We start from the raw sequence: 14,316 nt of genomic DNA, 5'->3' as shown, positions 1-14,316 counted from the left end.
CTGGTTCTGGATGTTCTGAGGAGGAGAGAGAGGGAGTAGGGGGTAGATTGACGAGGGTGCCCTTGGCCTGGTCAGTCCGGGGGTGCGCTTACGGGAAACCTTTCCCGCAGAAAATCACGGCGCGGCCAGGTCTGTGGCACCATTCCAGGTTTGGCAGGTTAGAATTTTAAGTCCTCTCGTCCTGAACATTCCCAGAACCTCGTGGGCATGCCTTATTCCACGTGTCTTCGGCCCGTCCGCCGCTATTTGTTTGCCCGAGCAAACGCCGACTTGGTGCAACCTCGCAATACTATCTCAGATGGTTCGCCTTTGTTCTCGCTCGCACTAGCTGTTTCAAGGGGCCGGCGCCAACATAGTGCGAGCGCTGTGAGCCGCCGACGGTTGCAAACGCTATTCTAGGGCTATCCCCCTGAATTCCTCTCACCAACAACCTGAGCCAGGGACTGGGAGTGGGTTTGCTTCCAGAAAACTTTGCTTCAAAAACAACGTAACGTTACCTCATCAATGGCTCGCAAGTTGCGGCCAAGTGCCTCGAAAGGTTGGTATTAGATCGATTCTTTGTGGGCAAGCCAGGAGTCAACCCCTGGCAAATAGGTAGCCAACCACAAAACCCACGTGGTAGCCATCAAGTTCGGTGACCGATCGCAGGTGCTCCACGAGGAAATGAAACATAGCACTAGGCTCTGCGATGAGATTCCTTCAGAAGGATGCGGCTCAGGATGCGGTTATAAAAGAGGTGCGTTCCCACGGCACCCTTAGCAGTGCTCCTTGACCGCGTCTAGAGGCCTCAGATCCCTTCAACAAGACAAGAAGCCAAGTTCTGTATTTGCCACCTAAACTCCTCCCACTGAGACCACCCACCATGTCTGCGGTTCTTGCGCTCTTCCTTGCCGGGCTGGCCACGTTCGCCTCCGCTGACATCCACGGTGTTACGCCGCACGATATGTACAGCTCGTCGGTCGGCGTGCTGGGCTGCAAAATTGACACCAACCGCGTCGCCTACTTCCCGCAGTCCGTGGACTGCGACAACATCTGCGTCCGCGTGTCGTACAACGGCCGGTCAGTCGATCTCCTGCGCGTCGACCAGTCCGGCGGCGCCTACGACATCTCGTACGACGCCTGGGCGTGGCTCCAGACGGGCATGAGCGCGTCCGCAGACCCCATCACCGGCGGCGCCGTCAACATGGATGTCGAGACCGTCCCCGCCGACAACTGCCTCCAGTACCTCGAGACCGGCGGGCTCCCCCTCTCCGCGCCCAACAGCATGAACTACGTCGCCAGCTGCCTGGCCCAGCCGAACAGCTGGGTGGCCCAGCACTACCAGCTCTTCAACATCCAGGACCCCGTCTGCCACTGGGGCTATGACGAGCAGTGCACCCTGAACCTTGCCGTCAGCAACCAGCCCTCTTGCCCGCATGCGTTGGGCAGCACGAACGGGCGCCTGCCGGACACGGTCTTCAACATCCAGTATGGCACTGGCCAAGTTGTGGCCGCTCCCTGAGGCCGGCCGGAAGCCATTACTGCCATCTTCGAGGTCATGTTGAACGAGAGCACGACTGTCGACGCGCCAAGACCAGTCATCCGGGTTCGCGGTCGGGGAGGCGGGCCCAGATAAAAACAAGAATTGCTCCTTTTTTTCTAATTAGAATTGGCGACACACCTGGCGCGTTGGCGGTCTTGCACTTGTGTGCGTGAAGGCTTGAGCTCTCATGCGCTGGGGTCGGGGACTTGAGGTGTCTTGAGGATCCTGGATACCACAATGTACATAGGGAATACCGAAACAAGGTACATACCTACCTTATACACTACTAACAATCAGCTCGGTAGGCGCACCCGCATGATGCCGCCCCTGCCATCCCGTCCCTGCTCTGCGCTATCCAGGAGCCCAGGCGTGGCACCTCGTGGGGGTGGTTGTGACGCGAGGCGCGCGCCTAGTGTGTGGGGTTACTAACCGAAACCCAGCTCTCTCGGGCAGTGGCAAAAGGGTTTGTTGTTTTCACGACCGAAGCCGGTCGTTCGCGTATCTCGAGTCGCCAGTTGGGAGCTGACTTTAAATCATATTCAGACAGGTTCTCCTTGTCGGCTTGTTAATGGCCTTTTTCGCGGATGCGCAGGATTATGGCGAGGTTGCCCTTGATGTTGATCTTGGCGCGATCAGGCACCTGCAGGGCATGCTTGTCGACACTGGGGTAGCTCAGGGGTTCGATCGCGCTGCGGATCGCGCCGAGGGCCAGCGGATGGTCCACGTGCTCTTGGCATCGAACTCGGAGCGAAGATGGCCGTCTTCTTGCTCTCCACCGGTTTGCATCTTTTGTTTGAATGTTTGAGTTTGCGCTTGCGAAAACGGGGGGGAAATTCGGAAGCGCAACAATGTGATGCAACCCTGCAACGCGACAGTGGCACAACATGACGGGAACTCCGTACTGCGTCAACTCACTACCTTACATAACAGCGGAAAAGAAGCAGCGGGTTTCGCGTCACCTCGGTGAACAAGCTCCTAACTCACACTGGTTCCATAAGTTGGTTATCGGTGATCGACCCGAGTTAGTGGCACCTCGAGGGTCCACTGCGCCGAGTGGACGATGGCTCGCGGTGTTGATCAAGATGGCGGGTGACGAATGAGGAAAGCGCAACGGAGCACGGCGCATTGGGCAAAGTGTCGCTCCGCCCGAATTCATCGACCGAGAACCCCACGAGACCCCCACCAACTGATGTCATGCATCACCTCAGGCTCAGCGGAAGAGGCGCAATGCCCCAGGGGCGGCGTGGAACCTAACCGTATCAGATCGACAGCACCGCCCACACCATCTCGGCACCGCCCTGCAGGGTCCTAAAAGTGCGGCATGTTACGCGGCGTCCCGGCCCGCTGGGTCTGCGACCTGGCACTGCATGGAAGAGTGGAATCGATTGATCGTGTGCGACTGCCCACCTTCTTGGATGCCCGCGAGAACCATCGTCTCGCTTTAGTTAGGCTTGCTCGGCTTGCTCGGCTTGCTCGACTTGCCTTCGTCTCATCCGCTCTCGCACCCGATACTCAGTTCTTCGTTCCCGCCTGCACCTGCTAACGCTTTTTGTCTTCTTACGCGCCAGTGCCAAAGCCCGCAAAAAAAATGGCAGTGGACGCGGAAGAGCTTCTCATCCGGCCCTTCAGGGATGTGGTAGCCCTCGGCGCGGTAGCGGTCACCAACGCCGAGACCCATGCGTCCCATGAGCATGCCGGCCGCATGTCCAAGGCCGCACAGGCCGTGGTCCGCGAGGGCGAGCGCGCCTTGACCAAAGTACAACTGGTCTGGAATGACCAGGTGGCCAGATACGGCAACAGCTTTAGGGAGACGATCGTGGAGCAAGGTAAGAAGGGACCGAGCTTGCAGTCGATGGCATACTTCGTACTGCCAATTCCCCTCCTCCGGTTCGCCCGCTGACCTTCGGTTTGATACCATTCAGCATCCCTTCACAAAGTACGGATGCAGCTCGAGGAGCTGTTGTGGGATTTCGAGGACTTCACCCACCCAGACGAGTTCGACCAGGCGAGATACTCGGCCTTGCAGGCGGCGACCAAAGCGATGGCCCTCCGCCTCATTGACACGGCGAAGCGAGTGACGTTCGAGCCCAACGTCCCTGCTCTGCCGCCTGGTGGATTCCCTCCGCTGCCCCCGCCCCCAGGCCGATCCAAGTCCCGAATCCGTGCCGCTTCTCAGCCCCCATCCACCCACGCGAGCTGCCCACGGGGCTCATCAAAGTCGTTGGTCACGGCACAGGATGACGACAAACACAAGCGCCAAGTCCCGCCAAGAAGTACGCCACCAACTGGCGACCTGAGATCGCTCATCTCGGAGTTTCCAGCTCCTGCCCCAAGCGTGAAATTACGCCCCAAGGGTAGCGTGGAAGACAACCTCCACAGGGTAACTGCAATACGACCGTCCCGAAGCCAGTCAGCTGCTCCTCGCAAACCCCGCGAGGCGTTCACGCCCCCGGCTTCCCCGGGCATCAGCTCCGAAGTGTTGCCACCCCATGCTCGCGCTCTCGATGACGGCTCGAGCGATCCGAAGTCTCCAGGCGCCCATACCACCCGAGCCAGAACATCAGTCGGGTCGAGCGCCAGCATTTCTTCGTTGCCGCTAGGGAGCCCGGTCTCCCTAAACACTCCCGAGGACGTCTCCGAGCCTAGTCATCCCACTGCCGCAAAGATCGAGGCCGCACCACCGATCTCGACCTCACAGCGGGCACAAGACGCGGCCACGCCCAGCCTCCCTGGATTTGACGACTTCCTGAGACAGTCGATCTTCCTCGACGAGCACCGCCAGTCGCAACCGGACAGTCCAAGGATACCGGACCTCGCGATACGAAGAGACAGCACGTACCACAAGCTGGGTGGCTTTTGTCGGGGCGCCAAGAAGTTCAGGAAGGATGGTAATTGGGACCGCATCAGACTCTCCGCGGACACCGACCATGGCGGTGGCGCAGACTCCGTCGGCGGGGACGCGACGCGGGTATCCGACGCGTTGATGATACCGTTTCAATACGGGAGGGCGAAGGTTGGGGCATGCGTTGAGTGCGGATATTCCCATGACCAAGACGACGTGCTGTTGGATAAGGGCGGCAAGCGTAAGCGCTCCCTGTGTTCCCCCTCGGCACTGCTCAGCTGACAGTCCTTCTAGCCGAAGCAATCCGCACCTCCGAATCCGGGGCCCGCTACCGTCTGCGCCTCCTATTCAAGTCTCACCTCCGGCAGGGCGGCAGCTCAGAGACTCGCTACGCCTGCTTGTGGTGCATCCGGGCGCGCCGAACCGTCCGGGAAGCCGATGCCACCGTCTTCCGGTCGGCCGAGGACCTCCTACGGCACCTAGCGCGGCATCCCCAGCCGCTTCCGCCCATCCCGGGTGTCTCGGTATGCTACGGGGAGATGGCGGCTTCGGACCCACCAGAGTTCGACCTTCACCTGCCTGAGTCGCCAACGCCCGTGCTCATGCCCGAAAATGTATCCCGGCTGGCCACGGCGGTCGCGGTCAAGGACCACTATCGCCGGCCGGGTCGCGCCAGGCTGGAGAAGCCGCCCATGTATGAGGCGGACATGCTCGAATTCATGGAGGGCGCGCGGATCACCGGCATCATCTTCCCCGAAAAATGGCTTGGCAAGTACTGTCTCGGCCGGCACGACGGCGAGTTCGGCGCATTTCCGGCCAAGGCTATCGAGCTTCGGCCGCCCCAGGAGAGCGAGATCCCAGTGGGCGGGGAGAACGGAATCAGCGTCACGGCCCGGTGGAAGTGGCAGCCGCCCTCCACCACGGGCGACGCACCGTGGCTTTCTTTCGCCAAGGGCGAGGTTATCACGGACGTGCAGTGTGAGTGTTGCATTGCGCTGCCAGTGCCGGTGCGAAGGAGAACGTGCTAACCACCTTGACAACCTTGTAGGCCTCTACGCGGATTATTGGTGCTGGTCTGGGAGGAACGCCAAAGGCCAGACGGGAGTCTTTCCACAGTCACATATCGACCTGCAGACGCTCCGAGACACGGCCCAAGATCACGATTTGGCCGTGCACAAGAAGGGCTGGGGAAGGGGACTATTTGGATCTCGCTCGAACAACAACAGCGCGGAAGTTCACGGGGTCCATGCAAGCCATAGACGCTCAATCGCAGCATAAACGAGAAGGATAGATCATAGAGCCAATTTAGTGCGCCGCCATCGCACTCCAGGGATCCGACCAGCCTCAGGGCTGCCACTCCGCCAGGAGTCCCTCCAGCTGCTCGTGACGCTTGAGCGCAACGGCAAACGCCGCGTAGCTCTCAGCGGCTCCTGCTCCCTTGTCCTTGGCATACGACTCGTACAGCGCCCCAACGTTCCGGGCCGGGAGAGGCAGATCTGCACGCCAGTCCTCCCAATCCCACTCCACCTTCTCGACGTTGCCCGTCGCGAAGTCATGAATCTCAAGCACAGGCGGAGCAGTGGGGTCGCCCATCGAGAGGAAGATGGTCTTCGGCGAGACAACTCGGATCTCGCCCTTTTCGCCCGTGATCGTCCACTGCAGCGCCGGCTCGCCGGGGAAGGGCGAGCCCTTGCTCAAGCGGAAATGCAGCGTCGCATTCTTCTGCGTGAGCGTCGACTCGGCCCACTTCCCGGATACGAAGATCAGGTCCGGGACGTCAGAGCGCACTGTCTTGACGACCTCACCGGCCGCATTTACCAGCTGGTTCTCCGGAAACTGCAGGTGAAAATCGCCCTTGACAGAGGCCAGGTCGCCCACAACGCTCTGCACCGTGTCGAACACTGGCGAACGCGTCAGCATGTTTCGCTCCCATCAAGGGGCAAGCCCTGAAAACACCCACAGTGCGCAAACCCAATCGTGACCAGGTTTCCCCCAACCTTGGCATCCGTGATGTACCCCAGCCCCTCCGGCACGGTCGTCCGGGAGCCCAGAAAGCCCGCCCCCCTGACCTCGGAGCTGAGCACCTTCCCAATCCTGCCCTCCTCCAACAGCGCCCGCAACTTCTTCACAAACGGCGCCTCCCGGCCCTGCAGCCCAACAACAGACCTTGCGCCGTTCCGCGCCACCGCCTCCGCCAGCTCCCGCGCGTGCGCCGCGTCGTGCGCAAGCGGCCACTCGACGAACGCGTCCTTGCCCGCCTGCACGCTCGCCAGCACCGTGCCGTAGTGCTTGTCCACGCGCGTCGCGCACACCACCAGGTCGACGCCGCCGTCCGCCGCCAGCGCCGCCGGGTCGCCGTACACCCGCGTCGTGGCCGCCGGCAGGTTGAACGCGTCGCGCGCGGCGCGCGCGGCCGCCTCGGACGAGTTGAGCAACGCCACGATCTCGTACTTGGCCTTGCCCGCCGGGGAGAGCAGGTAGGGCAGGTGGGCGCTGGCTGCCCAGGCCGTTGTGGCTGTGGAGGACAGGCCGATCAGGGCGACGCGGATGCGAGGGGTGGTGGTCGACATGGTGGATGGTGCTGGATGATTGGCGGGTTGGAAGCGCGGGTGGTTACGCTGTTGGGGTGAATGGAGTGGTGTTCAAGGCCGGTTGCAGTGAGAATCGGCGTTGTGAGCGAGGCGCAGGTTCTGTTCTGATGTCTCCAACCAAGACAAAGCTGGTCCCCGGGCTTGAGATGTGGTTAATATCATTTTCTCCCAGACCTAGGGTGGATGTAGTTATCGCCTGACGTGTTGATCTGCATTTGCTCCTCCTTACTGCTGGATGCCAAAAATTAGAAATTCAAAGTCGCGTTCAAGGTCGCGCGGGTGTAGCAGGATTTGTCATCCGCCTGTTGTTACATGATGCTTCACGCGAGACAACCACCGAATAGCGCGAGCCTGATGATGCAAGATGAAAGCGAAGCCCGAGGTTTGTTGTTCCGGCTTATTAATATGGTAGGTCAAGTCCGTCTGGTCTCGGAGTGCATGCTTGGCAAGCAGCAGAAAGGAAACCTGTCCGACAGGCTGTGCCCAGTGCGTGGGCCTAGGATCGTGTTACATTCAGCTCGCCCGGCGAAATATATTCTCCACAGCTGCAGTGCCTGCCATATCCCAGGTCAGCAGGAGGATGGAAGTTGGAACACCTCAGCTTGGAGCTTCATGCCCCTGCTACGGGGCATTTCAGAAACCAATCGTGACGTATTGTCATGTGCAGCAAGATGTCATCTTAGGAGAAGACACAACCCAGAGAACGATACAATGGTGAAGATTTCGGATAGAGGAGCCGCTCGCCATTTTCGTGTTCCGAAACCCCTTTCGCCAGAACAAAATCCGCTCCCTACTAGTGTCCGTCAGCTTTTTGCGTCTCGTCGAGCTGACGCCTCGACCCCCTGCCAATATGTCCAACATGGCTGTCTGTGAATCAAGTACTCCTTACTCCGGATAGCCCAAACAATACCAATAAGCCCTGGAAGAGGCCAGATGCCCGCAATCCGCCTCATCCAACCGCCCCTGCCCCTGTTCCTCCCTCTCGCTTTCCGAGCGTCGACGTGCACCTTGTCGTACAAGCTGGGCAAAGTCGTCGCCCCGTACTTCTCTCTCAAACCGTCATACCAGCCCTTGTCATACAAGCCCCAGAACTCCTCCTCCGTGTAGTAGGTGTGCGAGTAGAGAACTTTCCGCCCTCCGAGCTGTGTCAACTTCATCTCTAGCTCTCTGTTCTGGCGCACAAACTCCTCGACATCGTTGGAGGCGGCTCCCCACAAACCGATGTTGACCATCGGCTGCGGCGGCCCATCACCACCCGGGCCGCAATATGAAGGGTGGAAGGTAGGCCGCTCGATAGCCTTGAGCGGGCACAGCCACAGCGGCCAGATGTTGAACTTTTCCGCCGTGTAGTCGATGAAGGCCTCGGCCGTACCGTAGGGGAGCGAAAGGTCTTGCACCATATGGCCAAACGACAGGTTGCTCCCTTGCAGCGCGCGGTAGAGCATGCGCGTGTGCATGAAGTCGTTGAGGAACCAACGAGTCAACCGGTTGAAGGGAACAAAGGGGAAGTAGGCAAAGGCCTCGGCGCCAACCCAAAAACCGCCGCGGTCGTAGCGGAACAAGTACTCTGGGAGGGGGATATAGTCTGTGGGTGGCGCATTTTGTGCCCCGCCGTGCTGGAACTCTGCGCGCTTCCTGGCGTGGAGGTAGAACCAGGGGTCCCGGCGGCCGCTGAAGGTTTGCGGGCGGACACCCATTGGGATCTCGTCGGTCAGCTGGCCTGTCATCACGACGCCGAAGTTGGGAGCAAAGAGGATGCCGTCGACGTAGTCGTTCAATTGGTCTTCCGTGGCTTGCTTGACCGCTGAGATTGTGTCATTCACGGTGTTGTGTCGGCGGTATTCCACCTTGACATATTTTCTAGCCGGGATGAGGGTGAGTTCCAGCTTCGTCACGATACCGAGGGTTCCTGCAGTCCCGGCCGCGCCGCGGAACAGGTCCGGGTTTTGCGAAGGCGATGCCTGCACGACCTCTCCTGTTGCCAGAACCATCTCGATGGACTTCACGGTCTGGTCAAAGTACCCGTACCGAAATGAGCTGCTCTCCCCTGCGCTGCCGGCAAAGCCTCCACCGACGGTGATGCCGGGGAACTCCATCACTACCGGCGGGATCAGGCCACGGGCCAGCGTGGCTTGGACCAATATGTCCATGGAAACATTTGGCTCGACCACGGCGATCCGCGAACCCTCGTCGATCGTCAGGACTCTGTTGAGTCCGCTGATGTCCACGACCCGCGCGTCATGGGCAGGTCGTGTGCTGTTGGTCGACCCATGGTAGATGCGGAATGGCTCGTTTTGAGCAAAGAACTGCTGAACGGTCAAGGCGATTTTGCTCACGACGGCTTGATGTGAGTCCATTTGAGGCAGGCGCTGTGCATTCGAGGCAGAAATGGACATGGCAACGAAACTGACGAGCGCATGGACGCGAATCCAAGCAGCCGAGTGAATCTCCGCCGCTGATCCCCGGCGGTTTTTGGGGGCAGCCTTGTCTAAATTACCATCTGGCCTGTGTTCGCAATCGTGCTTGTTCCACCGACCACATGGCGGCCACGCCATCTTTGGGTGAGACGGAGCCAACAGGTCCCATGATGCCAATGAGTGCTTCTGTGGCGTCCTCACCTGTGACCAACTGCCCATCACCTCGGCGCTTACAGTTGGTTGCGGCCTTTGCGTAGCACACTCTGGCCCCGGCCTTTTTGTCTCACCTGGCGTGAGGGGTCTCCTTGACAAAAGAGTGAGCAAACACTTGTTGGCCTCCTCATGCGACGCATTCCTTTGAGAGTTCCTCGTCTTACCCAGGCTCGCAACAACCCGACTCAAATCCAGTCAACTCAATCCAATCCAATTCAACGCAATTCAAAGCAATTCGGCCCTGTTAGCAATCAAATCTGGCCCTGGATTTGAGTTGTTTGAGTTGTCTATGGGGTCTTGCATTATGTCAGCTAGTTGCCTTGTCAAAAAAAAAAAAAAAAAAAAAAAAAAAAAAAAAAAAAAAAAAAAAGTAAAAAAAAAAGTCACAAGCATAGATAAATGGTGCTAGAACCCGAGAGCTAGTTCTCAGCACAAAAAAGCAGCAACAATCCGTGAGTAACTCGCATTGGCGCTTTAATCGTACGTCTTGATGTCTCCGATTACCTAAAGTACCTAAGGAGCAATGGGTGTTAGTGCCCTGAGTGGAACGACTTTAGATGTGCGATGCCATGCCCTTGAAAAGGTCACGTCTGTGTTACATGGTTGGGATTGGGCTGCACTCGGTTGCAAATGCATCGGGGATATTTGTAGGGATCGGTGCTGGCCTTATTATATTGAGGCTAAACTACAACACCTGACCCAAGGTGCTGGTGACCGGCCGGCTCAAGGTCACAAGTCTGGGCACTTTCTTGGGTCAATCTATACCCCATATTCTCTCAATGCCGGCAAATGAGACCCAGCCAGCTCCATCCACTGGCTTTTACCAAGAAGAGCCGGCGACTCAGATCTCCTATTTCACCTCCCTTGGCCGAGGGTATAAGTCTACTTACACTTCTTGAGACTCGTTGGGAGCCAGACCAGTCACAACACCATGAAGATCTGCCTGCTTAGTTGCCTCTCGTGGCTGGCGCCGGTGTCAGCGCCTGGTTTGCTATGGGGGTGGGGGATCAAACATGTCGCTGCCGCGCCGGCCCAAACTGGCTTCCGCGATGCTGTCACGACGCACGCCATCCGCATGCGGAAGCAGGAGCTATCACCGTCGACTACCCACCCAGCTTTACATGGCCGAGCCAACTTCCCCGTTCAACTGCGGAATGTCTACGACGTCTACTACATCGTTGACCTCGAGATCGGCGACCAAACCATCCCGGTCAGCGTCGATACCGGATCAAGCGACACCTGGATGATACACGAGCCCTATGAGTGTGTCTCCTACTGGTGGGATCCCAGCGTTGGGGTAAGCGTAGTTTGGCCGTTCCTCTCCCGAAACACTCGCTGACTTGTGTCTCCGCAACCAAGCCGCCCAACTGCGGCTTTGGCCAGGGCTTCAAAGGCAACCTGTCAGGAGGTATTCTTTCTGGCGTGCCGCCTTTCAGCCGGTCGTACGTGGATGGCACCTTCGCAGAGGGGTATTATGGCCTCACCGATGTGACCATTGGCGGGGTGACTGCCCACAACCAGCGTGTGGCGCTCGTCAACTACACGTTCTGGCACGGTGACGGGCAGACATCGGGACTCTTGGGTCTGGCGTACCCTTACTTGACAAGTCTGGACGGCGCCGACCAGAACCAACCTCCGTATGACCCGGTGTTTACGACCATGTGGAAGAGCGGCGCGATTGAGCCGATATTCAGCCTTGGCATCTCGAGGACCAACGACAAGTGGAGTGGGAATAGCAGCAGCCCCAACAAGGGGAAGACTGAAGAGTCCTACCTCGCACTCGGAGGGTTGCCGCCCCTGGACGTTGAAGAGGAGACGTGGACCAGGACGCCGATCGAGGGCATGAGGGCCGTCCCGGAGTGGGGATTAGACACGGACGAGAAAGGCATGTACATCATCAAGCCTGACGGGTTCGTGATTGAGAAACAGGGCAATGGCTCGGCTGCGGGTCCCGTGGTGATCAGGAACACCACGCGGATTCCAGTCGTGGTCGATGTTGGAGCTACGCTGACATACCTGCCAACGGGTGAGTCCGTTCTTGCATCATCAGCAGTTGCCACTTCTACTGCAAGCGTTGCTAAAACCGAATGCTACAGCGCTTGTCACCCAGCTCTACGACGCCTTCGATCCTCCCGCGCAATACATGAGCAACGGTGGCCTCTACTTCGCTCTTTGCAACGCGACCGTCCCCCAGTTCGGGGTGCAGATTGGCAACTCGACCTTCTACCTGGCCCCGGATGACTTGCTGCGGCAGACGGCTCGCGACCCGACCGGCGAGTGGTGCCGTGTCGGTGTTACGGACACAGACTCCCCTCCGCACGTGCTGGGTGTGAGCTTCTTGACCAACGTGGTGGCGGTGTTTGATGTGGGGAAGTCGGAAATGAGGTTTGCTGCGCGGAAGAAGTATTGAGAGTTCAACGCAGGTTGGGTCTGGTACTTGGACGCGTGGGTCGAGTAGAGATTGAACCTGTCAACGAGGAAAGAGTAGCGGGCTTAGCTCTCTGGAGCGGTGAACTAGCACTTGAATTCACGAGCATGATGTCCAACCAACTACAAACGCAACCAGATGCCCGGAGGACGGACTCACTTCCGAGAGACAAAGCTCACCAATGCAACTGGGCTTCCTCCTTGAGTTCCACCGCCTACATCTTATTTCCGCTCCACAGGAATCAGCCGCACATGCAGCGATCGTTTGAGCCACAAAGTAAACGCCCTGTTTTCGAGGAAGGGTTCCGTGACACCGTCAGCCAGCGCCAAGTCGTAGTTGAATATGAGCCTCGCCAGAATCAGGCGCATCTCAACATAAGCCAGACTACAAGACAGTGATGTCAGCGTTCCTCTCATCCCTTGTATTCCGCAAGAAACACCCTTACTTCTTGCCGATGCAGTTGCGTGGCCCGACCGAAAAGGGCTGCAGAGCGCCCTGCCTCTGCTTGTAAAAATGCTGCCCCTGGTATTGTTCGTCGGGGAGCCAGCGCTCCGGAATGAACTTTTCGGGCTCAGTGAAATTCCTAGAAGAGTGATTCATGGCCCAAGGCCAGATATCAAGCCCCGTCTGTAAGTGCAACGTTAGGTAGCTAGACACAGCGAGGAGAAAGAGACTCGACCGATTGAACCCAACGCGGTAGAGAAGGGAGGTGGGAAAAGGGGAGGGGTTTGTTCTTACGCCGCCTGGCACGTGGTACCCGCAGATAACGTCTCCTTCCGGGTGACAAAGTCCTTGGCAACTGCCTTGGCACCGGCGGGAACACCCTCATGGCCTCGTCGAGAACAGCCAGCATGTATGTGAGACAGTTGACGCTGAACAGATCGATCTCGTCCTCGGTGGCAAACGTCGTGCGCACCTCGTCGGCCAACTTTGCCTGCACATCGGGGTGCGTAGCCAGGAAGTAGCTCGCAGCCGTCAGCGCCGTGGCAGTCGTCTCGCTCCCGGCGAGGACCAAAAGCCGCGCATTCGCCGTCATCTCCTCCATCGTCAGCATCCGCCCGTCGTCGGCCTTGGCCGTGGCCATGGCCTCAACAAAGTCCGGCCGGCCGCCGCTCAACGCCAGCCTCCTGGCGACTCGTTCGCGGGCCAAATCAGTCTGGTTATCGAGTCCCGCGCCAACATACCGCTTGGGCGCGAGAGCTTTCGCAAGGCTCAGCATGCCGGGGAGGTACCATTGGATGGCCGAGGCCGTGCCAACCGTCGCAAGAGTGGTCAGGATGGCATCCACCCACGGGTGGAACTTCGACTCCTCCAGACAGCCGAACGGCTCGCCGAAAGCCAAGTCGCCAATGACGTCGAACGTGGTGAAGTTGAACCACGCGGCGAGGTTGACCACCGCCTCGTGCCGCTCCCCACCCTTGCCGCTCGTCCGCTCGCGCAGGCGCTGCATCAGCAGGTCCACGTACCGCGTGATCAGCGGCTGCTGCTCCTGCATGCTCCTGGCCGAGAAGCCGTGCGACAGGATGCGCCTGAATCGCGCGTGGTCCTCCCTCGACGCGCCCAGGATGTTGTGCCGAGAGTTGAAGTAGATGATGGCATCCTTGCCGTGCTCGCCCTGGCCGTTCTTGCGGTGGCCGCGGACATCGCGCCACGCGTCTGGGTGGGTGAAGGACAGGCGGTTGGGCGCCACGCGCACGATGTCGCCGTAGGTTTCGTGAAGGTCGTGGACGACGAATTGCAGACGGCCGGTCAGCCAGACGATCGTGTAGGGGATCTGGGTGGCTGCCCAGAGCTTGGGGCCCGGCACGACGCGAAGAGGGTGGAGGAAGAGGTTGTAGAGGGCGTAGGCGGTAGCAGGCAGGAGGATCTGCAGGTGACAAGTCGGCGTGTTAGTCCTGTACTGTACGGGAAGCGGCGAAAGCTCAGTACCAGGCTGATTGACAAGAACGGCCAGACAACATAGGGGGAAAGGCCGAGCAGTGCCGGCAGGTTGGCTGTCCAGAGGCCCATTTCAAAATGCAAATTCGATTGAGGAGGAGGGGAAGCAAGGGTGCTGGGCTGGACAAGGGCGGGATTCCACAGCCAACAAGTGTGATATTTGATGGAGCACTACAACAGGCAGGGTACTGCTCTCTTGATAAAGCTAGCCAGGACCAGTCATGAGTCAGACAAGGGCACCAGTTGGTAGTCAAGTCGGTGCGAATTTCGCTTGGGCGTTGGTCGCACTCGCCTGCCTGCGTGTCAGACGTGTCAGACGTGCATGGTGGCGGACGGCAGACTCTGCTATAATAGGCCACTGAGCT

The 14,316-nt window shown here is 59.0% G+C and overlaps 6 protein-coding genes across 6 annotated transcripts; 3 read left to right on the top strand and 3 right to left on the bottom strand.

Moving 5' to 3' along the window:
- Positions 1-862: 862 nt before the first annotated feature.
- THITE_2085302 (uncharacterized protein) lies at positions 863-1,501 on the top strand (the record flags this gene model as incomplete). The annotated part of the gene is made up of 1 exon (XM_003650078.1): positions 863-1,501. The coding sequence occupies one exon, from the start codon at positions 863-865 to the stop codon at positions 1,499-1,501; it is 639 nt and encodes a 212-aa protein (XP_003650126.1).
- A 1,609-nt stretch (positions 1,502-3,110) lies between these two features.
- On the top strand, positions 3,111-5,642 carry THITE_2039753 (uncharacterized protein; the record flags this gene model as incomplete). Its single annotated transcript, XM_003650077.1, has 5 exons — positions 3,111-3,348; positions 3,445-3,931; positions 4,079-4,605; positions 4,659-5,342; positions 5,413-5,642. 5 exons carry the CDS (start codon positions 3,111-3,113, stop codon positions 5,640-5,642), a joined length of 2,166 nt encoding a protein of 721 aa, XP_003650125.1.
- A 23-nt stretch (positions 5,643-5,665) lies between these two features.
- THITE_2109390 (uncharacterized protein) lies at positions 5,666-7,311 on the bottom strand. Its single transcript, XM_003650076.1, has 3 exons — positions 7,157-7,311; positions 6,325-7,095; positions 5,666-6,265 (listed from the first exon to the last, which is right to left on the bottom strand). The coding sequence occupies exons 2-3, from the start codon at positions 6,932-6,934 to the stop codon at positions 5,709-5,711; spliced, it is 1,167 nt and encodes a 388-aa protein (XP_003650124.1). The 5' UTR covers positions 6,935-7,095; positions 7,157-7,311; the 3' UTR covers positions 5,666-5,708.
- Positions 7,312-7,758: 447 nt separating this feature from the next.
- THITE_2039507 (uncharacterized protein) lies at positions 7,759-9,312 on the bottom strand (the record flags this gene model as incomplete). Its single annotated transcript, XM_003650075.1, has 1 exon — positions 7,759-9,312. One exon carries the CDS (start codon positions 9,310-9,312, stop codon positions 7,759-7,761), a length of 1,554 nt encoding a protein of 517 aa, XP_003650123.1.
- A 1,204-nt stretch (positions 9,313-10,516) lies between these two features.
- THITE_123323 (uncharacterized protein) lies at positions 10,517-12,217 on the top strand (the record flags this gene model as incomplete). Its single annotated transcript, XM_003650074.1, has 4 exons — positions 10,517-10,882; positions 10,945-11,611; positions 11,682-11,878; positions 12,152-12,217. 4 exons carry the CDS (start codon positions 10,517-10,519, stop codon positions 12,215-12,217), a joined length of 1,296 nt encoding a protein of 431 aa, XP_003650122.1.
- A 17-nt stretch (positions 12,218-12,234) lies between these two features.
- THITE_123322 (uncharacterized protein) lies at positions 12,235-14,023 on the bottom strand (the record flags this gene model as incomplete). Its single annotated transcript, XM_003650073.1, has 4 exons — positions 12,235-12,397; positions 12,459-12,640; positions 12,771-13,880; positions 13,943-14,023. The coding sequence occupies 4 exons, from the start codon at positions 14,021-14,023 to the stop codon at positions 12,235-12,237; spliced, it is 1,536 nt and encodes a 511-aa protein (XP_003650121.1).
- Positions 14,024-14,316: the final 293 nt, after the last annotated feature.

This window comes from Thermothielavioides terrestris, chromosome 1 (assembly GCF_000226115.1).
Source record: "Thermothielavioides terrestris NRRL 8126 chromosome 1, complete sequence".
Classification (NCBI taxonomy): Eukaryota; Fungi; Ascomycota; class Sordariomycetes; order Sordariales; family Chaetomiaceae; genus Thermothielavioides; species Thermothielavioides terrestris.
This window is presented reverse-complemented; position numbering and strand designations above follow the sequence as displayed.